The sequence below is a fragment of the Chanos chanos genome, chromosome 9, assembly GCF_902362185.1.
Source record: "Chanos chanos chromosome 9, fChaCha1.1, whole genome shotgun sequence".
Lineage (NCBI taxonomy): Eukaryota > Metazoa > Chordata > Actinopteri > Gonorynchiformes > Chanidae > Chanos > Chanos chanos.
Window position 1 is genome coordinate 10,174,149 of NC_044503.1, and position 23,314 is coordinate 10,197,462.

Consider the following 23,314-nt stretch of genomic DNA (forward strand, 5'->3'; position numbering starts at 1 on the left):
TAAACATGTATTCAGAAGACGCAGCATACAGTATTTTCGAATGATCTCAGCAAACAAATTATTGATTGTTTATGGCATCCAAAAACCCTTCTCTGACAAACTTTAACAGAGACGGAAAAGTTTGGCACAGAGATTAATCTTGTCTAGAATGTCGCTCTGAGGTCAAAAAAAACAAACAAACAAAAAAAAAACCCCAAACATTAAACAGTTGCTCATAAATTGAACCAATACCTTTTATTTTTTGGATCCTTGACCATTTGGCAAATACGTTATCAGCTAGGGTCCCCACAGAATTTTGTAAAGACTGACAATGCAATATACCAATAGCTGAAATTTTGGTGAACCTAACATTTTGTTGTATTACCCCTCGATGCATGTTTTAAGTGAATAAAATGCTTTTTCCCTTCTTTATTTGTAACTCGCTAATGGTTTATGAAACATTAGTTTACATGCCAACTTTGTAAAGTATTTTCACTAGTGAGGCGTGCATACCTCTTTAGTGTGTACTGACTAATCTACGTTCAACTGATTACGTCAGACAAGCAGATGATTTCATGGATATGGCTGACTGAAACCAAACAAAACAACAGTTCCCTTTTTCTCTTGCTCTGTATTCCTGTGGTCTTCCATGAGATATTTGTGGGAGTAATATGTGAGTGTAAGCAGAGCCCTTGCAGACTCTGCAAAATGGCCTGTGGGAATTCTGCCCTGTACAGTGAGGTGATGTGCTTACACTTAGGATTACTCTGCTATCAAACCGACTCAGTCCTAAGTGTGTGCAGTGTCTAACCAGTCACACCTTCCAACACACCCTCCACAAACATGCTGATTATTGTTTAGGCAAATTCTGATATTTACAGAATCTTCTCATTTGAATTTTAAAATTGGTTTCTCTTGAATTGTTTTTTTTGGGTGGGTGCGGGGGGGGGGGGGGGGGGGGGGGGGGGGAATTACATCTTTTTTTGTAGTAGGAGCAAAGCTCAATACTGTATTTTCAGAGAAATTATTTAAAGTCTTAGATATACTAAGATTTAAAAAAAAATTGTATCAAATTTAGTCAGAATTTCGATCAGCTTGTCTTTGGAGGGTTGGTGACTGATTTTGCTGTAGACCTCTGTCTACATTACACTCTCAAAGATAATAACCTTGTTCTCCTCGGTGCCTGGGGAAAGAGATGCCAGGCTTTTAATATCAGCATCTGGAGCCATGTATTCGAGGTGATGGGCACCCCATACTGGTTTGGTCAGGTTTTGCCAGCGCTAGAGGAAAAGGAAAAATAAAATCCAAAAAACATCCCCTCATTACTTTGATATCTTTGGACATTCCTGCTACACAGGGTCAGTGTTGAAAAGCTAAACATCATTTGTCTGAGTCACTGAATCATTACCACAGGTTTCTTGGAAGAGGGGATAAACATTCTGCAAAAATGTCTTAATTTCATTTGAGACTTAACTCAGGTTTGGATGCTACTGCAGTCAACATTTTATGCCCATTTTAGTGAGAATTTTGAACTGTTGTTTAAAAAGCCCAGCTTTTCTTTACAAGATCTCTTGGGATTTTTCCTGTGTCATCAGATTTTCCCACAATTCTATTTTCCATTCTTTGTCCCTTACCCAATCCAGCGACACATTTCCCACGACACATACAGCCATATGTAGCCTTCCCTATATCTGTGCCTCAACAAAAGTTTTAAATAGTCATTTTGCTCCATTTTAGGAGTTATGCCAAAAAAAGGCCCAATGGTGACCCATTCACCTAATTTAAACTCATTTGTTTCTCTGATGTTGTGTAGTTGGTCAAATTAGGTTAAGAAATGGGAACAAAGTTGTATTGTACTGACCTCTCTGAATGTTCCCTTGGCTCCAAAGAACTTGTAGACCAGGCTGACCGGGATGCAGAGCATGGAGGAGAGAGCTAGACACCAACCAATCACCTCACCCCACCATGGGTAGACATACACATTATTGTAGGTAAGAGGCTTGTAGTTTAGCAGGTGAAATAGGAAGATACCCTGTGTTAGAAAAATACAAAATTAATGTCCAGTGGTACTTCAAAAAACATAACCCTAAGCATTCTTTTGTGTCTCTTTTTTTCCTGAATCAAATGACAGCTGTTGTAAGAAATACAAAAAGCAAAAAACAAACAAACATTTTTTTAAGAATTGAAAGAATCTGTATGTGAAGAAGACGTGTTTTTTTAGGTACTGTGTTTAACATGACGTTAGAGTCAAAACTGAAGCAGAGACTTCCGAATGAGGACAGTTTAATCTGTATTTAAAACTGTTGCTCACCATGCAAACACATGGAGTAATAAAAGACCAGCACCACTTCATCCAAGGGAAAGGCCGGTAACCGATCATACGAGCGATATCATCCATGAACCTGTCAGCACCTGGGTCGCCAAAGAAAATTCTGGTTTTTTATAACAGTTTCTACCAAAGCCAAAATGCCAGTATTCCATTTTGAATGCATTTTGAATTTCAAATGTTATGAAAGTGCAATAACTCCAATACAAGCATAAAAATGTGAATCCATAGCGCTTAACACAGATGAATGAACTTTCTGGGTTTAAATATTTTGTCCATTTTTTTCTTATGTTGAGGAGAGTTTGTATGCAAAAGAGACAGATCTTTGCTGATCTTACCATAAACCCAGGCGACAACCACGCATTCCCAGAATGCCTGCCACAACAGGGTCATACCACTGGCTGAATAGTAATCAAAAAGCTGGAAGACATACATCCCTCCCTGTATGCACACACACATAATATACAAGGTGAGAGTGAGTGTATATAGCAAACCATGAACTCTTAAAATGAATGGAGATTATAAATGCTAAAAGGAAACACAAAATAAGTGTTATATGAACAACAGGCAATGTGTAAAACAGGCAAAGGAAAGTTTCTTTGAATCATATCATACCACGTGAGTGTAGATTTGGGAGGTGAAAAGAGTTTAAGCAATAGATTTTCGGGGTTGGGCAAGAATTTGTCTTCTGTGATTGTGAGCTTATCTTCTATACAAAATTGGGTTTGTTATCTTGGATATGAATGAAATGATTAATATCCTAAGTAAACAGTGCTGACCTCTTTATGCTTGATTGTGTAGCAGAAACGTACCTGTGTAACCATGGAGAGATCTATTATGAAGCACAATAAACAGCAGATTGCTACGGCAATTTCACGTCTGTAGCGCATGTAATACTTTCCAGGGAACAGATCAAGAATCCCAGTTACAAAACCTTCGACTCCAACAAACTGTAAAACAGAAGAGAAATTACTCATTGATGGTCCATTCCTTTTACTTTAACCAATCCATGTAACTCAGTAAGAACGGTGTTTTCTTTTTACAGTAAAGATTAGGAAACACACACACGAAGAGAAAACACACCTAAAATTATAATGTGGAAACTAGTGCATCTACATGGTAACGCATGACATGAAATTCCAGCACACTGATGAGTTCACCGAAATGGAAACGGAAATGACTAAGAGTCACTGGGTCCCCGGGGTCTAATGACTGACCTGACTGTCTAATCCAAGAAGCAGCAGCATGAAGAAGAAGAGGGCGGCCCAGAGCGGAGCCACGGGCATCAGAGACACAGCTTTAGGGTAGGCTATGAATGCCAAACCGGGGCCTGTTGGAGGAGGAAGACGAAGGGATGAGACACTCGAAACCGTGGTCTTCGTCATAGCCCTCAACACTGACACACTTACACACATACAAATGGCACTGACAGAGAGAAAGATCAAGAAAGAGAGAGAGAAAGATAGAAAATAAGAATGAAAGAGTAAGAATAGTAAAGAGGGAAGGATAAAAAGAGAGAGAGAGAGAGAGAGAGAGAGAGAGAGAGAGAGAGAGAAAGACTAGAGAGGGGAATAAAAGAGTGCAAGAGGGGTAGCACCTGGATGAGGTGCAGTTTTTGCGTGAAAGCTAATGTAGCAAGAGGTGGGAGGTTTCTTCTTCTTTGGGTTTTTGGGGTTTTTTTTTGTTTGTTTTTTTGTTACTTAATTCTATTGAAGACTTTGGTGTCATCCACGCAACAGTCAGGCAGGTTAGTTGTTAGACGTTTTCCTTCATTAACGCTTGGAACGTAATCTACTGATACTAAAATGTCGCAAAGGGGTGCATACCATCATGCAATTGAAAATGAATGTTTTGATTGTTACTTTTCTGGTGAACTTATTTATTTCTACATTGTAACACTCTGAGATCAGGTTTGATTCCATCGTAAATATTAGTCAGTTGTTGAGATACAAAGATGAGTACCACACCAAGCAAATACACAAAATCTATGTTACTGTAAATTTATGGTCAGCCAAGTTTAAATGTCATGTTTAAACTTGCATTTTTGATATTCAAAATATTTCTGTATCAGATACCTTGGTTTTTTAAATGGTGTCATGCTGTAGAAATATAAAAGTATAAAGATATTTTGTCTGTTTGACCTTGAGAGATGCTTGCTGTCTTTGAGTGAGATATTTTAACTTTTTTTTTCCTTTCTTTTTTTTCTTTTTTTTTTTTTACCAAAGACAAAATACAGATAGGATTTTAAGAGAGGAGAATGGAAATTCAACTTTCAGCCGTTTCTCTGGTAACTTAAACAATGTGCCACTACATTTTCTTTACTTGATGACTGCCAAACAGAAAGAGTGACAAGATTCTAGCCTGATTGAACATAACCTACAACTGTCAAACTCTACTGCTCAAATCACAGAACTTTTCAATCCGAAAATCACGAAGGAAATGACCAAAATGGCTTTAACATTACACCACACAAATAACTATCGACAACAATAACCAAAACTCATCTGAATTTTGCCACACACCACACACCACCTCACAAATGTTAATTCTACGTGTTAGCGGTTTTTATTGTGTTGGTGTTTTAGTAGGTTAGACTCAGGTGGCCAGACATAGAGAATTGGTCATTTTATTTATTTATTTTTTTCCAACAACGCTCTCCTTCTCTAATGCTCTTCTCAGTTTTGCTACTCCTGAACAAAATGACCTGTCCTGACTGTCGCGCTGGGCTGCCCTACCGTGTCAATGGTATGGCTAACTATGCTGGGTGGACCTCCAACAGCAGGCACTGATGCTGACTGTTGGGTTGCTGTATTAAGGTGTAAATGCTGACATTAGATATCAGATGTTTACCTGCAGCAGCAGTCAGCTCCAGGACCCCTCTTGAAAACGAGATGTGCACATCTCAAGAGGCAAAGTTCCTGGTTAAATAATCCTTAAATTAATATTTAAATAAATAGATATATAGAGATATAAGTGAATAAATACGAATATGAATCACAAATCAGAGGATATATATATATATATATATATGTATAACTGGACTGAAGACAGTAAAGGAAACCTTGTTAAAAGGATGAAATTTATGTTGGGAATCTTTTAATCTCTAACTGTACATCCTGCAACACCTGGATTGATTTTGTTTTAAAAATGTAGAAGGTAAAATCTCAGGTTGATCATATAGAATGTTATAGTTTTGATGTCATTTGTGTACAGCTGTACATAACGGCCAACTAAATGTCTTACTTCATAACTCTCACACAAGTGCACACATACCGCACAAAGAAAATGCACATTCCCAGACACTCACGCACACTTACATACAAAGAGACAACATACACCTCAGAGGCTTACATACACAGACATGTACCAAAAGACACAAATGCAAATGCTCTCTTTCTCTCACACACACATGCACGCACACGTGCACACACACACACACACGTGCACACACACACACGCACACACACACACGCACACACACACACACACGCACACACACACAGACACACACATATACATTCACACACATTTACACTATGATAAAATCCTGTGCCATTCTACTTTTATTGACTAGATGAAATTGTATTCTACCTATTCTTTTTTTTTTTTTTTGACAGGACATATCAGACGAATTGCAATTCTACAATTACGTCAGTACTAATGAATGAAAATCAACCAAGCGAGGTAACAATGCAAGTGCAACGATTCATCAAATCAAGGAGTCATTACTCTCTAACAAAGCCATTGCTCTCTGCTCTTGGAACATGTTGCACTAACAGCCTCAACAAGCCTGGGCTCTGGTTCGCTGCCACTAGGTGAGACACTGTCTGGGATTACACTATTTCAGTAGAAGACAGCATGCACAAGGGAATGAGTTATGGCCTCTTTTTTTTTTTATGATTGCTTTGACTCGTCTCTCATATCAGATAAAACTATTATTGCAAAATGATCAAACTTCTTACGTTGAGACTAAAAAAAAAAAAAAAGCCTGTGTGTTTGCATGCGCCCTAAACACAACTGTGTCAAATATGATCCATACATCATTCAAAGGCTTATCACTTCTGCAGATCATTATATGTGCTCTATTTTTGTTATTATAATATGATCACAGCCGTGTTTTCAATGAAAAAGAAATAAATAAATCAAATCCGCAGCTGTGAAACAAAGTAAATCCAAGCAAAACAGAATACAGCCCTGACATATTTAAGTTATGCACCTTTAAGTGTATCCAATTATTGTGCCCTGTAGTAGAAACAAGGACTCTTGTCCCGAATTGTTCATCAAATACCTGTCTGGGTAGAAGTAATTCGGATAAACACCCAGTGTAATGTAGACAGCAGTGTAAACTGACTTATTTTTGACAGTCATCTTTCATTGTCGTCGGTTTTATTCAAAAATAAATATTAGGTTCTCTAGATTTTTTACTTTGAAGATATGATTGAGGTTGAAGATTATTAGATAAAGCATATTTTGTATAAAAACAGGTATTGCTTGAAAAATATCAGTAAATAATGGAACAGAAATGTCCATTCGTTAAGCTGTGACTTAGCTTATATTGGTCTTGCAAGCACATATTGAATTAATATAGTGATCTGCAGAAAACTCAGCAAGTGATGAAGAATTTTGTAAAATTACAGCATCTTCATGTAAGAATTTAGCAAGTGGGTTCGGCTCCTTGATTTAGGAGTCTTACTCACTGAGACAATGGTGTGAGAAATTTCTCAAAGCAATCAAAAAATGTGTAAATAGCCCAAAGGATCTCCATGAGCCAAAAATTCTGGGGTTTAGGAGTGTTTTCCAATTCACCATTACTGATCATTTAACCTCAACACTTCATGTATTGGGAAATGAAAGAGTTTAAGTTGGCTGTTAGACTTTCAGTGTGAACACTAATACAATTTGGTTCTTTTCCAAAATATTCAGAAACCCCTGTGTGTCCTTTATGTGTCACGCTTTAGTTTACGAAGGGCAATCATACAAAATCATTTTAAAAACACCTGGTGAATAAGGACTTAGCTATAACTGGTAATTGTCTAGTTTGGCAAAATACAGTTAATGCAAGTTCATGCCATTCTCACTGCTCTCTAAGGAAAATATGCAATTCCACAATGTGCCTGACTGTAGTTACCTAAGGGGTGTTTGGGGCTTCACAGGCCCAAGTTTCAATGGATCGAAATGACTTCAATGACCACAATAAACAATCACAAATAGTGCCTTTTTGTATCATAAACAAATGGTAAATTCTGCATTTGTCTGGCTTATTTTATCAATTTCCAGTCTCATCTGCTGCTTTCTGACATTTTAGAACAGTACAGCAGCAAAACAAGCATTCTGCAAGGTTTCTACAGGTGTCTGTGTAAACTCCGTACACTGGTCATCAAGTAAAGAAAACAGAGATTATGGTTTCCCTTAAATGTGTCTAACACTATACACCTTTCTTTTTACGGCACCATCCTGGGAGATGACTCAATCCAGAAAATCCTAGTGAAGCTTTTCGTTTTGGAACGGTACAAAATTAGAACCATATCACAACTTGTCCAAAATGGAAGATATGCTGCTGACGTATGCCGTTAATATTTACGTATGGCTGATTTGGCTACATTTTCATATGTACATATATTCCCATGAAGCACATATATCTGTATTATCACTGTCTTATGATGGATGTTTTTACTTATCTTATGCATAAAAGCCTAATGACACACTGCGTTTCGTGTGAAAAATAAGACAGAGATGTGCTTGTTAGAAACGACCCCAGCCTTCATGCATGGATAACCGGGGTAAAACATGCCAAGAATCAGTTACATGCAACACTCCAGTTGAAGGGTTTAAGCTTTACTATTCTGTTATACAGGAAATGCAAACTGCTGGTGCCCTGCTCTGTTTGTCATTGTTTTGAGACTGCTGAAGCTTTTTGGCACAAAATGGCTAAAGTGCGTTATCGCTCGTCTCGGTTTCCTCATGTATCGTAGATTCTCCACCTCGTCTTTATACACACTGCATATGTACATGTATATTTGTAGTGCATATGTAAGAAGCTAATGTAGTCCTGCTCTAGACAGCTGTTGCACTGGCAGGATTTAAATTAAGATAGAACCCTCTGTCTCTAACAGATTTATACATACACGTATTGGACATGTACATACAAACACACACACACACACACACACACATACACATGTAAAGAAAGAGAGAGGTAGAGAGAGAAAGAGAGGGTCTAAAACCACATTGCGAACTGCTTTAATGGCCCACTTCATCTAAAGATCTACTCCAAAGAGAGATTAAATTTAAGAATTTTGAATAATTTTCACCACTTTTTTTACTCATGTGCACATAAAAATGTTCAAACACACGCATACATACATACACACACACACACACACACACGCACACACATACACAAACACACACACACACACACACACACATATACCCACACACACACACACACACACGCACACACACAGTCACATACACATAACATCCACTCAAATTCACCAACCAAATAACTCTGACAGTAGTAAACATCAGGAGGAGTCACAATGAATGAGGTAAACATTAGGTCTAAACACATCCCTCTTCATGAATTTTTAAATCACAGTACAATCCATTACTTCTCTAAATCTGAAGATCTGTTCTAGCATGTATCAATTTTCCTGTGTGATACTGCATTTTACTACAACATTAAAAATGAATTACACACACAACATACTAGATAAAGAGTCTCAGTAAGCTCCAGGCAGGAATGTAGTCAATAAGCACTCTGCTATGTAGAGTAGAAGCAATAGATTTATATCTAAATTATTAAAGAGATATAGTGCACTTAGATACCCAGCTCAGAACAGGCAATAAAAACAGAGTTGGGCTGGCACAAACCTCAATATCTTGAGAATACTCTGTGTGGATTACGAAGACATTAGTTGCAACATATTCAGTAACAGCATGTATCGAACTCCTTACACAGAAGCAATTTGTCTTCTCAAACTAATTCTGGAACTGAGGGCTAATTAACTTGAGAGCTGTTTCACCGTTACCTGATTCAGCCACTTTGGAGATGTCGACGCCTTGCTCGGATGCCATGAAGCCCAGAATGGAAAATACCACAAAGCCGGCAAAGAAGCTGGTTCCACTGTTGATAAGGGCCAGCATAAATGCATCCCTATGTGGACAAACAGAGAGGAATGCCATGGAATAATGAGGATATATTAACAAGGGGGAAAACTGGACTTGTCTCTCACAGCCTTTGGTCCTCATTAAGATGCATTTTTACTGATTAAGTAATTGCTTAATGAATGTTGTTTCATGGATGGTTGGTTACCAGTGTTTTGCAGTGTCCCCTACTTTAAAATCTGACCAGAGATTGGAATGCAACGACATCAAAAACCGTTACTGTGTTAATAACTTTACTCACTTAAAAGTAAATTATAAGGAATCAAAAAACATTGTAAAATCTTGAAAGATGTTCACCTGCAGTTCTTCTATTTTAAAAACGTACGGTTGAACTTTAATATAAGCAAGGTAAAAAAAAAAACCTAAAACAAATAAAAAAACACAGAACTTCGATGAAGGTTGCATGGGGTCCATAGACAAAACAAGGGATTATGAAACAAGCACCACAGTTTCTGCCGCTGCAAACAGACAAAACAAAAGTGTCCCTGGCAGGACAGGCTGGACTGTATGACTTACTTGTAGCAGTCATTGTTGAATCTGTTGTAGCTGCCAAGGGCAGTCAAGGCTCCGAGGCCAATAGCGTACGAGAAGAATATCTGAGTTCCAGCGTCAATCCACACCTGACCAATAGGAAAAATGGGATACCCCGGTCAGTTAGAGTTTAATGAACGGAAAAGTCTCTCATTCAAACAATTGTCAGACTAATGTTATTCGCTTCTGCCAGACCCGTATTAGGGTCCTGCTGAAGGTTTATCTTTCAAGTTCTATCAATAAACATCTCTACTGTATATTTCACCAACAGTATGTTTGAAATAACTGGTGTGTCCTTAACCTCTTTTGACCTGCTGATCATATCAGTTACATGACATATAAGACATTCCAAATATTCTATGTTTAGGTAAGTCCTTCGGTTAATATTAAAACTCAGAGTGTTCTATTTGTACACAATAAATGTATGGGGAGACAGAGAGAGAGAGAGAGAGAGAGAGAGAGGGAGAGAGAGGGGGGGGGGGAAGAGGGGGCGGGGGTTTCCTCTCTTTGGACTCACCTGTGGCTCAGCAAGTTTTGACCAGTCAGGCTTCACATAGTACATGATCCCGTCGTATGCACCGGGCAGAGTCACACCTCTCACCAGGAGGATGATCAGGACAACATACGGGAACGTGGCAGTGAAATACACAATCTGAGAAAAAAAGAGGAGAAAATTGATCTTTAATCATCACGATGTTCAAAGCAAAGACAGAGGAGAGGAGGGGGGAGGGGGGTGGTAGGAGAGAGAGCTTTATCGGGTGCCCGAGGAAGCTATCAGCTGTACTCTAGAGTTTGTTTAATTGCTTGATGATTGAAACCCTTGTATGGTAATACATGCAAGAACAATTTGATCTCATGTCACATGCTGAGTGAGCACCATGTGAACTCAAACAGAGCCTTTTATCTCACATCTCCAGCAGTCAGACTTTCAGATGAATGGCGATATAACTACTTGGAAGTGTTTATCTAATCAGTAGGGCATTTCAGACACAGTGAACCTTGAACCTTGGCGATATAAGCTAGGCCGTTATCACAAAAGTCTCTGTTAAGCTTCCACGTTTTAACGACTATTGTTTTACTGGCTCAGCTACATTCACAATGTCATAATGAAAAACGTGAAAGCTTTCACGTCCTCACCCGTTTGCTCTAAATAAACATCTGAAAGTAGGACACCATTACTGTGCCAAGTTTCTTTTTGTTAAACCTCACACATCGCTGTTATAATCTATCATTATTATTCACAGGCTTGGTTTGTTTGGGCAGTCAAGTGGTGACTGAGGTTAAGCTAAAGGAGACACATTTAAAGTTCCTAGTGAAGACGACCTCCATATACAGTGCAGCCCAAAGAGTTCAGAGACAGGGCTGCTATTCATTACACAGAACGCCGTAGGCAACGCTTTAGAGGTCATTGCTTGTTTCCCTGCCATGTTCTCCCCTTTCTCCTGTTTCTCTCGCCCCTGTACCGAGTCCTCTTTCCTCAGCAACCTTGTCTTTGTACTCGGCCGCTTGGAACGAGACTCCACCGGACCCGGATCAGCCCCGGCAGTGAGCGGGCTGTACAGACGCTGGATGATGCCAAACAATGAATCAATAGTGATCTGATTAGCTTCTTCTCTTCTCTTCTCCACGTGTCACATACACTCTGAGAGAGAGACTGGGCTTTCTGATGTGTGTTTCAGTCCTCTTTCAGTTATTCTTGGGCTGCCCACAGGTGCATTACTGTCCTACTAACGCAGACATAATGACCTGAAGAGTCTTGTCTGCATTTTAAAGCGATGCCGTCTGACAGCATGTTGCTAGAAGGAACACTGACCTTGAAAACACTTGGACTAAATGGATTTGGTGATGTTATTCAAATATGAGCAATTTGCATCTCTCAGTGGCAGTTGAATACAGTTGTTGTTAGTAGGGTGCTGTAGGATTATGTTTTTCACTAGGAGTGTGGATTACCCTTATCATCTAAATAAGACACAAGCACGGTGTGTGTTTCAAAAAAAAAAAAAAAGAAAGTTGTGCTAAGGTTTTCAGATAGATTACCTTCAAATACACAAATATATACAATACAATGTCTAAAAATAGTTTTTCCTCAGTCAACCAGCGAACGAATACGACTCGCTGGCTGTTCTAATTCTTATTGAATCTGCGGGATCTAGGCTAATCTGGATCATTGTGTTTATACGTCGTGTTAATAATGAGATTCTCAAACGGCCAATCTGTCCAGTGCAGTGAATGGCATTTCGTTTCCAATCTCAAATAAATCTGCCGTTCAGTATTTACAAGATCCCAAAGATGGTCTGTAGCACCCGAATATATGTACAGGAATGGGGAGAAAGGTGATATCAAAAAAAAGAAAAAAAGAAAAATTGTAGATCCTCCTAAGCAGGTGATTCTAGTAACACAGTGTTTTTTTGTTTTTTACAAAGACAACACAGTGCAGTTATTTGTAACAGGAGCAGGTGGCTGTAATGGCGATATGACTAAATAGAAGAGCACCAGAAATAACTGGAGTCATTCTCTGCTGAGTATTCATGTGATCCCGCCTCCAGAGCAGGAAAAAAATGGCTGTTGGCCATCTGCACGAGAGCCTAGTCACGTCTCACTGCAGACAATCTTCCCTTACTGTCCAATCAGAGCTCAGCCTTGTGACAGGGCACTTTGTAATATTTTTAAACCACACCCCTTTGGCAAATGACGTTGCCATGGATACTCTTTGCCTCACCGTTGTGCTACTGTGGCACCAGCAGAGGGTGGAGCTAGATGAATCAAGGTTAGAAAAAGTCACATTGCGGTCAAAAACATCATCTGCGGAAAATATATAAAACCTCAGTGAAAGGTAATATTGGAGTGCACTGTAAAACAGAGTGTCACAAGACACAGAATGAATCATTATCTGTTTTACAATGTTGTAAAATGCGCATATTTTTCAAGGATATCTTAGCTTGCCCTGCTTACTGTTGAGTTACTGTCCTACTGCCACATTGATTCTTTTGGATGAATGCAATGCTGATTTATTTTCACACGTCAAAATAACAACAATCCCATTCACATTTAGCGTTAACCAAACTGTATCGATCGGAACTCTGAGCTTTCGGAGGAGAGACGTCAGGGGTGAATCAATGCCACGGGCTTCAGTCAGTCTGCCTGTGTGGCCGTTGCGTAAGAGCGGTGAAGATCTAGAGGAGCCATATGAGGTGCTGGCCCTGACCCATGTGACTGGGCTCTGCTTTTACCTGCAGTCATGCCTAAGAAACAGATCAACGGTCTCTTTAAAGAGCTAAATCCATGGTCAGTGATTTACCTTGCCCGTTGATTTCACACCCTTCCACACGCAGAAGTACACCATCACCCAAACAGCCAGGAGACACAGCATTAACTCCCAGTTAATGGCACCAGGCTGGTCCAACCCATCAGAGATGTTCAGAACCTTGTTCCTGAGAAAAGAGAGAGAATTTTTTTTAGAGAGTACATATTCTTTTTTTACATAACAGCATTCTTCAACAATATGTCCTTTTATTTGTTCTAAATAGAATAAACAAACCATGATGCTTAAAATAAATGAAACAAAAATAACATCCCTAAATTTGGAAAAAAAAAAAAAAACCCTAAAAGCTACAAATGAGCTGAGCTGTCCTATAACATAACGGTGCTTGCAGTACTTATAACATTTGGCAACTCCGGGGAGACTTAGTGAAGTTGCCCTTCGTTGACCTTCACACTGTATTCTCAGTATATTTCATGTAAATGTCCTGACGTGGCCTAGGACAAATAAACCATGATTCATAGCAACAAGCACCACGTGACTGGATTAAACTAGGCGACCTTCAGAACAGCAGACGTTTAAAATTTTGTCGGCCAGGATGCAAAGGGGAGGTGGAGTAGCAGACACAGGCATAGGAAAAACAGTTAGGCTCTGTCTCCAACTTGTATTTTACTGTCTTAGGTGGGCCTACAAATAAAATCACATTATTTCCTCAAACTTGGAGAACAAAGTGGAGGGGTATGACCAGAATCTTAGATTACATGTTTATAGATAAATAGATAGATAGATAGATAGATAGATAGATAGATAGATAGATAGATAGATAGATAGATAGATAGATAGATAGATAGATAGACAGACAGATCGATAGATAGATAGATAGATAGATAGATAGATAGATAGATAGATAGATAGATAGATAGATAGATAGATAGATAGATAGATAGATAGATAGATAGATAGATAGATAGGGACTCTTACTCCCAAAATTCAATGATGGGAGAACGGCCATCTGCTAACTCTTCGCATGTCAGGTTGCCGAAGGTGGAGTTGCCGATGGTTCCATTTTGGCACTCATCGTGACGAAAGATCTCAATGCAGCTCTCTGTGTTCCAGCTGTTGTCACAGGTGGACCAGGGCAGAGTGGAGTTGAACGACTTGATGAAGTAGTAAAAGCCCCATGCCAGCACCATGATGTAGTAGGTATTGCAGAAGAACACAATCACCATGGAGGCATAGCCCAGTCCTACAAGAGGCGTGACACATCAGAGAGAGCCGGGTGTCAGATTTAACTGTGAGCGCATTGAGAGACAATGGTAGGGCTGGAATGGGTTTAAGATGTCTCTATGTATTTCCAAACCAAGTATTCTCAGGCACTGGACAGCCTGGCACTTTAACAGACAGACATATTTGGGAATCACGTTCGAGATACAAGACATGCCTTTAAACAGAGGTGCGATGTTCCACACGTTGATGCTTCCGGCCTTCATGAACTGCCCGAGGGAAATCTCCAGGAAGAAGATGGGAATACCCCCCAGAAATATAAACAGCACATAAGGAATGAGGAACACTCCTAGGGGAGGGGGAGAGAAAGAGCGAGAGAGAGGGAGAGAGAGAGAGAGAGAGAGAGAGGGAGAGAGAGAGAGAGAGAGAGAGGGAAGGAGGGAGGGAGGGAGAGAATTAAATAATTGAATTACGCATACGTAAATGCTCTCAATATAATCTTGATAATGCTTAAAAAGTAATCAACATTTGCTCTTCATGAGGACAAAACAGATTGAGGTACTGTTGTTTAGTGTACATCGTGAGAGCTTTTCGCACATGATTAAAAAAAAACCCCCCAAAAAAAAACGTTTTTTTCCCTCAGTCACATAAGAAACAAAGGACATGATTTTATCTTGATGTAGCTCTTGTCAAAAAATTCTAGCATGTCTCCATTGCTACTTTTCTGCTCGAATCTCGTGTGATAAGACTGCAATGGTGCTTCCTGCATTAGTATGCATCACACACACTGTGTGGGAGCACGCCAAGCCGTCAGCAGTAATAACCTCACAGCTGAATGATTTCAGATTGACAGCAGCAGTGGAGGCTTAGTCGTGGTGGAGTGGGCGGGGGTTTATGCATGGACATGCCAGTAGGAGGGAATGGGGGCTGGGCTTTTGGCCGCAGCAAGTCTACAGCACCAGTTCTAATGCAGATTATCCACTCAACAATGTATTGCAGTGAATGAAAGTCCAGATGATGTCATCTACTGCTCGTACGTCTGCTTGGAGATTGCCACAGAAAGAGCAAGATTGAAAGAGAGAGTGAGAGAGAGAGTGTGAGTGAGTGCGTGAGTGAGTGAAAGAGAGAGAGAGAGAGAGAGAGAGAGAGAGAGAGTGTGAGTGAGTGCGTGAGCGAGTGAAAGAGAGAGAGAGAGAGAGAGAGACAGAGACAGAGACAGAGAGAGGGATACAAAGTAGCACTCATTGCATAACATGGGCTTTGGAGGGCAGTGAGAACAGTTCATTGATGCCAAACCGAATAAGAAATGAATAGACATAGACAGGCAAGTCTTTTGCTTACAGGTTGATGCTGAAGTAGAAAACATTTGCAACGCTGTACGACAACAGAGAACAGCTTCCAAGCCAGCTAGTCAAAACAATCAATAGGATTTAAGTCCATTCAAATTCCGTAATATCTACGAATCTAACAATGAGCTGCAAAAATACAAAAGAGAACTACTGCTCTTTGAATGTCTGAAAAGTAACACGGGGTTAAAGTTTTATGAATGAAAAACCTTCTCCAGGGGCAGGGAGAGCACCACTTTGTGCTCTTTTCACTAAAATATAGGCTATTGTTCTGGAAAATAACTCACAGCTGAGATAGAAGCCCTTTGATGAACTGCCTACGGTTAGACACCGCGTACAATGCTACTGCTCTGTGTTAGCGACGTAAGGGGCTATGACTGTGAACGGTATACAACATGACCTTATTCTGTCTTTACAAAAGATTCTATAAAGTATTTAGATGTGGGTTTTGTGAGGGCAAAAAGACAAAAAAAAAAAATGTGAGGACATGATTAGCAAACAAAAGCATGCACCGCGGAATAGACGGACGGACGGCGAATGAGAATGTGAACGCCAGCTCAGACGCACATGCGCTGGTGAGTCACACACTCATAGTCTGTGGCGTAGAGGCTAAAAGGAACTGCGGAGGACATTGTGAATGTTCGGGGGTGTGTGTGTGTGTGGGGGGGTGTGTTTCAACTTTCAAACACCTGACTCTGCCGGCTTCTGCTTCTAATGAAACCATTCTCAAAGCAGCTTCTGCTGTTTCTGGTTCCTACTACACAGTTCACTGGCTCTTCCCCCCCTGGACTGCTATGCAACACACACTACGTCAGAGCTAGCTGTTTCCTCCACTATGGTCATTCATTTGGCAATGCAATTGAGCTGTTGATTCAAAACATGTAGAAGAATGTGTGTGTGTGTGTGTATGTGTGTATGTGTGTGTGTGTGTGTGTGTGTGTGAGAGAGAGTGTGTGTGTATGTGTGTGTGTGCGTATTTTAACTGTTGAGAGCCCAGAATTGTGTGTTTATAATGCGCACAGTGAATTTGAGGAAGAATGATTTATTTAACCTCTGTCCAAAAAACCAATTGTATCTCAAGCATGGGTGTGTTAACATATCCATAAACACTACAAAACCTATTACTTGCTTACTTCAAGAACTCAGCATTACTAAACTGCCTTCTACATTTAAAATGAACGCACTAAAAGTCAAGTGGCCGAATATGGCACCCAAATCATAGGTGCTCAGGAATAGACGACCAACTCAAATGTGGCGAGTGTAAGCTAAGCCTTCTATTCTCGACAGGCTAAGTAACTACAGAGCATGTTAAGGATCACCAGGTCTCTGAATCCCTGTTTGTCAGTTAGCAAAATGCTCTGCGCAGTACAGACGAGGCCTCTATGAACAGACGCATCATTTTCTCATCCGGCAAATGACCGCCTGTCTGAGTAGGTCTAAAAATCTCAGAGAGTGCTGACCAGTTTTTCTGGTCTTCAGGTGATGCTATAAATACCTCCCTCTGTCACCCTCATCTTATCTTTCACATCCACACTGGGAAAAAAAAAATCAACTAATGCCATCGCCCCGTCAACCAATGAGGTTCCTACAACTCTTACTGTATTCACTGGCAAAAAATGTCACCCAGGCACAGGCACACTGGAAACAACTTGGCAGTAACACTTCATTGCATGCCTATAATAACTCATTCCCTCAGTTCAACTGATGTAGCTGGTATTGGTGATGTGTGTTGTTTGGTGCTGCATGATCTGAAGTTGTTTCAATGATATGTTAGTCTGCACAGGTTCACTAATTTTAAACCACTCAAGATGGGATTACTTCAACCCAATTATCCAGCCCTTCTCTAAGTGTTATGCTATTCCTATCATTGAGATTGGTCTTTGGTGAAGAGATTACTGAACATGTTACTAATGCAGTTGCTCACAGCACATTGGCAACCACCATGTGGTTCTGGAAACTGTATGAGACTGTATGTTGGGAACAACCATCAGCACACACGTTACAAGTTTATCCTGGCCAACATTGTAAGTGGCCTTCCCCCGAATAGAAAGACAGGAGACCAATGCTTTCATTGGCAGTCTTGACAAGTGTCGGTTAAACTCACAGATATGCAAATATCTGCAAATGCCTCGAGGAACACAGAAAGCTAGACCACAAAAAGATCACATGACTACAAAGAGAAACCTTAAAGAGACAAATGCCCACATGCCAAGACGCGGTCGTTTTACCATGGAATCTAAACAGTCAACACTGGGCAGAAGGTCCGCGTGGACTGTGTGTGTATGACTCCAGAGACGAGCACGTGATGATGAGGTAAAGAGGAACGGTGGGAGGGCCCGAGACCGAGTTGTGCCATTCCACGCTTGAACCCCAACCATCCTAGGTCCTGGCCAGGGATTAAAAGATTAACAGACACTCTTAATCGCTTGTCCACGTGGGGGGTGAAGAGCTGATGTCACTAAGGGCAAAGGGCCAGCGTGAGCCCTTCTGTACTCATACCACAGTCTCACCTCAGAGACAGACAAAAAGGCCAATGAACCCCAAAGACTAACCCAGGTTCCTACACAGCATGCATGAGCTGATCGCTCTGTGTTTTTAGATCACTTTGTCTGAATTTTGTTTTTCAGGGAGACAAATATCAAGTCTTGGAATCCTGTAAGGAAGAACAAAAACATAAGTAGTCAAGTAGCAACCAAACGGCACCTTAGTTAAACATTAACGTTAGGTAATCATTTAAATATTAAACACTTGCTGATCAGTTAAATCCTTGAAGAGTGAAGAGTTCTGCATGCAATTCTCTCTCTCTCTCTCTCTCTCTCTCTCTCTCTCCCTCTCTCTCTCTAAAAAAAGAGACATTTATTTCCCTGTATTTGGGTTCAGGAAGTTTATCCATTTCAGACAGAGGGAAAATAAAAGCAATCAGCTTTTGACTATGCTCATGCATGATAATCCCAGCTGGCCTGAGTGTGGAATGATACAGCTCTAAATCTTTGGATCTTTCCATCCCCATGAGAACCAGCACACACACAGCACTGATGGACCTGCAGTGACTGCGAAGGACAGTCACTGCAGAGATAATAAATCTCCCGGCTGCGCGGTGGCAGTTCTGCGCTACCTGCGTGATGCCCGGAGACTCTGCAGGCCGGCTACATGGCTGTGACATCATTGAGCGCCCCTGAGAAGAGCCAGTACGTGGATAATAAATAGCTAAGAAAATACTGAAATAATTATATACGCTGATGTGTTTTATTCTTACAGGAAATGCAACATGACATTACCCGTTCTTGCTTAGTGGATAATGGCGCACAGCCAAATGTAGAAACGGCACTGTTTGGGAAATGAATATTCTATAAGGACACTGGTAATGTAGACTCTAACCATAACTGATTCAAATGAGGTGTTGCCATGTCAACTACTGCAAAACATTCTGACAAAGAATCACCGTTATTCTTGACAACTGTAGCACTGGTCACCAAACATTGTTTGGGAGTATTGAAATGATTTTGAGAATTATCCAGGAGAAGGACACAGTGACACACACAACAACATATTTTAGCAAAATATAAAATATCGTCTGCTCTGTCTCTCAGAGTACCATTAACAGATAAAATCTGAAACCAGCACACACTTTTATAAAGCAGTATGCATGAGAAAGCCTCTAAAGAAGGAGAGACCAATTTGCGAGATGTCCATGTTATCAGATTTCCAGATCACACAGTTTTATGACTCACATTTCTCTGCATACTGAAATGTTCTCCTCCAATATATCACCTACAAATCAGGGACTAATTAGTGTATATATCCGAGTGTATCGCAAGTCCATGAAATTATTAATAAAATAGCAGCATCCATTTATTATTTATGATTTCATTTAAAGAAGTATGTGCGAGGACTGAATGACATCTGATGGAAGCCAATTCCGTCTGTAGGTTGTTTATGCAAATGAGCAGTAGAGGCATCTGAGTGTTAAAGAGGTCTAATTTGATGAAAATCAATTAAATGAAATTGGATTACAACTACGGAGCTAATTCACATGCGTCCCAAACCATTGTTCCGCAAACTAAAGCTGATCTTGAGGTGTTTTCTCAATATATAATATGACAAAAAAGTGCATTAATTATGATTTCTTAAATATTAATAAGCCTTAATTAATATTAAGTGCCAGCCACTCACGAAGATCCATCATGCAATGGTTCTGTATCGTCTGTTCAGTTTTGGAATTTGTTATTTGTAGCCCACTCATGTTTTGATGTGTCTGCGAAAGCCAAAGGCATTATTTTGGTCTTCTGACAGTCTCTAGTTGAAAAACAAAAAAAAAAGCTGGTTCAGAGCCAAATTAAAGTTGCACAGAACAGAATATCTAATGAACCTGAACTGAGATATGTGGCTGAACTGTAATACCAACTGGCCACCAGAGAAGTGTTTCATTATTCCTCTTTCACCTTTTCCAAAAGTGTACAATTCTGAGACTCCAAAGCACCATTCTGAAGAGACTCTAGAGGAGGGACAGAAAATTGTAGATACAAAACAGTCTGCTACACAAATCACCGTTAAAAAAAAAAACCTGATAAATTTTATGACATCAGGTGACATTAGTGGCATGGCATCAGTGTCCTATACATAAGTGCCGTACTAAAAACGTGAGCACTGAACAATCTCCCCATAAACTTCATGTATCGGGATTCTAGTCTGTTCAGGGTGGTCGTGCAAAATACGAATTTAGAGGTTCAGTATAATGCAAAGTGGTCCACAGACTTCGACATAGGCTTTGAAAAAGCGTCTTGGTTGATATTCTTGGTTCGTTTTGCAAAACCAACATCAAAAAACAACAGAGTTGTTACTGCAGGAAATGGTGAGTAGAGTGAATGTGCACTGCAGGGTATGGTGAACATAGTGAACGTTCACTGCGGGGAATGGTGAGCGCGGTGAATGGTCACTGCGGGGAAAGGAGAAAGAAGGGAACCGGTGACTCGGTCATTATTTACACGCTGTTGCTTGGTTCTATGTCAGCGAGACCTTTTCGCCTTGGCAGAACTGATTTGATTTTGGCAGAAGGTCTAAGTCACCTCAAAGGAATGCGCACTGTTTCTCAAAGAGACTCACCGAGTTTGGCAACCTGAACTGGGAAAACGTATTCTTGTTACCTTAGAGCTCCTTGTTGGGGGTAAAGCAAGTATTTGAAGAGGGACATTTAGGGAATAAACCAGTGCTCACCAGACACTTATCAACCATCTCGCCTTTCTCTCTCTGGCAGGTCAGAGCTGAATGGCTCATTGTTTTTAGAAGAATTGATGCTCTTCCCGTACAGTTCCCACCAGCTGGTATCCATGCCTTTTTTACCTACTGCAGGGCAGGTCAATCATTACAGTCAAAATTGATTGTATTCTGTTGAAATAGCTTGGAGGGAAAGCAGATACGCCTTCCAAACTAAGACAAAAGAAACCCCGGTGTCAAGAAAATATCTATTTCCCTAGCACTTTTGCTCTTTAGAAAGGGAACAACGGTGGGCGTAAATATTAATCATGCAGAGTTATGACTATATAATTTCTCCAATATTGTTACATTTTTCCTGATGCTACTGAGATGAGATACTTGAGATACAGATAAGTATAATAAGGTGATATGCTACGAGAGCAAGTCTTGTTATAGCAATATATTTTTTTTATACACCATGTTGTAATGGTCTGCTATCATCACTGGCAACATGGAAAAGGCACTGTGCGCTGTGAATCAGTCATGAGCTAGAACGTCATCGGGGACACCACAACATCGACTATATGGACACATTAATAGATTATACAACGACCAGATAATTCGCAGAAATGTTTATTTAGATATGACATTGTTTAATACTATGTTTGTGTAATTACCAGTGGATAAGCACCAAACACTATGACATATGGTGTTAGTACAGAGGAATGACCTTGCCATTACATAAGTATTGTTATGTGCTCGTGTAAATACCTAGACACAAAGTCTTTCTAAAGTATGATGAAAAGCTGTATTAGCATTCTTAATTGGAAGAAATAAGACCGCACTTCTAATTTCAACACTTTTATGATGTAATGCCGGTCAACTTACACTAATCTACTAAATGTGAGTAGATGCTAACCGGGCCAATACACTGAGGCTCATTCTGAGGATGTGTATGAGTCAGATACAGATCTTCAATGCCGCATTCAGTTTAAGGTGGATTCACTAAAACTACCTGATCCCCACTGAGCTAACTCAGTCGAGTGAATGAGTAACTGGGTTGAGTCATCACTGTCTACAAACTAACAGCACAAGCTGTATTTAGATTAGGACATTATGGAAAATATTATGACATTGCTATAAAATATTATAAAACAAAACTATGCGCAATGCCGATGAAAGGTTGGTACGCAGAAAACATCAATGCGTACAGACAGAATCGTGGCTGTTATGCATTGATCACGCCTCCAACCATTGGAAAAACCCCAAGATTTTGCATCACCTGACATGCGTATGAAATCATGCTTCGCTCCAAAAACCTTTCTCTTTTATCGGCGCGCAGATGAACACTGATTCAGTTGTATGAGCAATTGCCATTTCACGCTTATATGGCGCTTTTTCGCTTCATAAAAAGACAGCTGGATCGAAAGACACTTGCTTCAGCTGCTTACGGGGCATTCATAAACTACTACAGAAGGCGACTGTTTAATGATGCCAAACACTGCCAAATTATGGCATGTAAAATAACGTGCTTGTAGGTTTCATTAATGACAGTGACGTGGCTAAGAGGGAGGTGGTTTAAATCATGACAGCTCCCGGCACCGGGTCTTGGTGAGCCTATTTTACCTTGTCACTTACCTCCACCATTTTTGTAGCAAAGGTAAGGGAAACGCCACACATTTCCCAGGCCTACGGCAAACCCAACACAGGACATGATGAAGTCCATCTGTCTGGTCCATGTTTCTCTCTCCGGGTAGACCTGCTTCTCCACAGCAGATAATGCTCCAGGTGCCGCACCAGTATTGGCCGCGCCGCCACCTCCGATAAGGTTCCCATTTGCGCCTTGATGCCCGTTTCCATTCGGAATGAGATGACCCTTCTTCTCCTCTCCCAGGACCACAGTCACAGCGCAACAGTCAACGTTAAGAGAGGCTTTCTCCATCACAATTACACACTTGTAAACAAAGCTCCCTTAACGTCCTCAGAACACTGAGAAAGAGGAAATCGGTGAAAAGATCAGTCAATAAAGGGATTCGTAATAATCCCAGATACAACTCTCCTTTTATCTCTTTCGCTGAACTCGATTTCCTATATTGACACAAGTGCCCTTTAGTTCTTCTTTTTTTAGCGAGCCTATACAATATTTGATAATTTGCCTTTTAAATAAAGGCTGTAAGTCAGGAGTATTAGATCAAGGTTAGACTGTTTTTTTTTTCTCTTATCGTTTCAAAATGTCAAATCTTCAGCGATGGCAGTCAGATGTCTTGTCGCAACTGGTAACAGGGG

At 40.3% G+C, this 23,314-nt stretch overlaps 1 protein-coding gene across 4 annotated transcripts; it reads right to left on the reverse strand.

Annotated features, from left to right (window-relative positions):
- Positions 1 to 1,118: 1,118 nt before the first annotated feature.
- Positions 1,119 to 22,970, reverse strand: slc6a8 (solute carrier family 6 member 8). Of its 4 annotated transcripts, none has more exons than XM_030784747.1 (14): positions 22,847 to 22,940; positions 22,667 to 22,810; positions 14,707 to 14,838; positions 14,247 to 14,511; positions 13,305 to 13,437; positions 10,524 to 10,658; positions 9,992 to 10,095; positions 9,340 to 9,464; positions 3,523 to 3,635; positions 3,118 to 3,255; positions 2,644 to 2,746; positions 2,291 to 2,391; positions 1,841 to 2,011; positions 1,119 to 1,259 (listed from the first exon to the last, which is right to left on the reverse strand). In XM_030784747.1, exons 2-14 carry the CDS (start codon positions 22,752 to 22,754, stop codon positions 1,119 to 1,121), a joined length of 1,749 nt encoding a protein of 582 aa, XP_030640607.1. In that variant the 5' UTR covers positions 22,755 to 22,810; positions 22,847 to 22,940. The 4 variants fall into 4 exon arrangements, with proteins under 4 accessions (XP_030640607.1, XP_030640608.1, XP_030640606.1 ...); XM_030784748.1 differs by having other exon boundaries at positions 22,667 to 22,790; positions 22,839 to 22,922; XM_030784746.1 differs by having other exon boundaries at positions 22,667 to 22,970.
- Between the last annotated feature and the right edge of the window lie 344 nt (positions 22,971 to 23,314).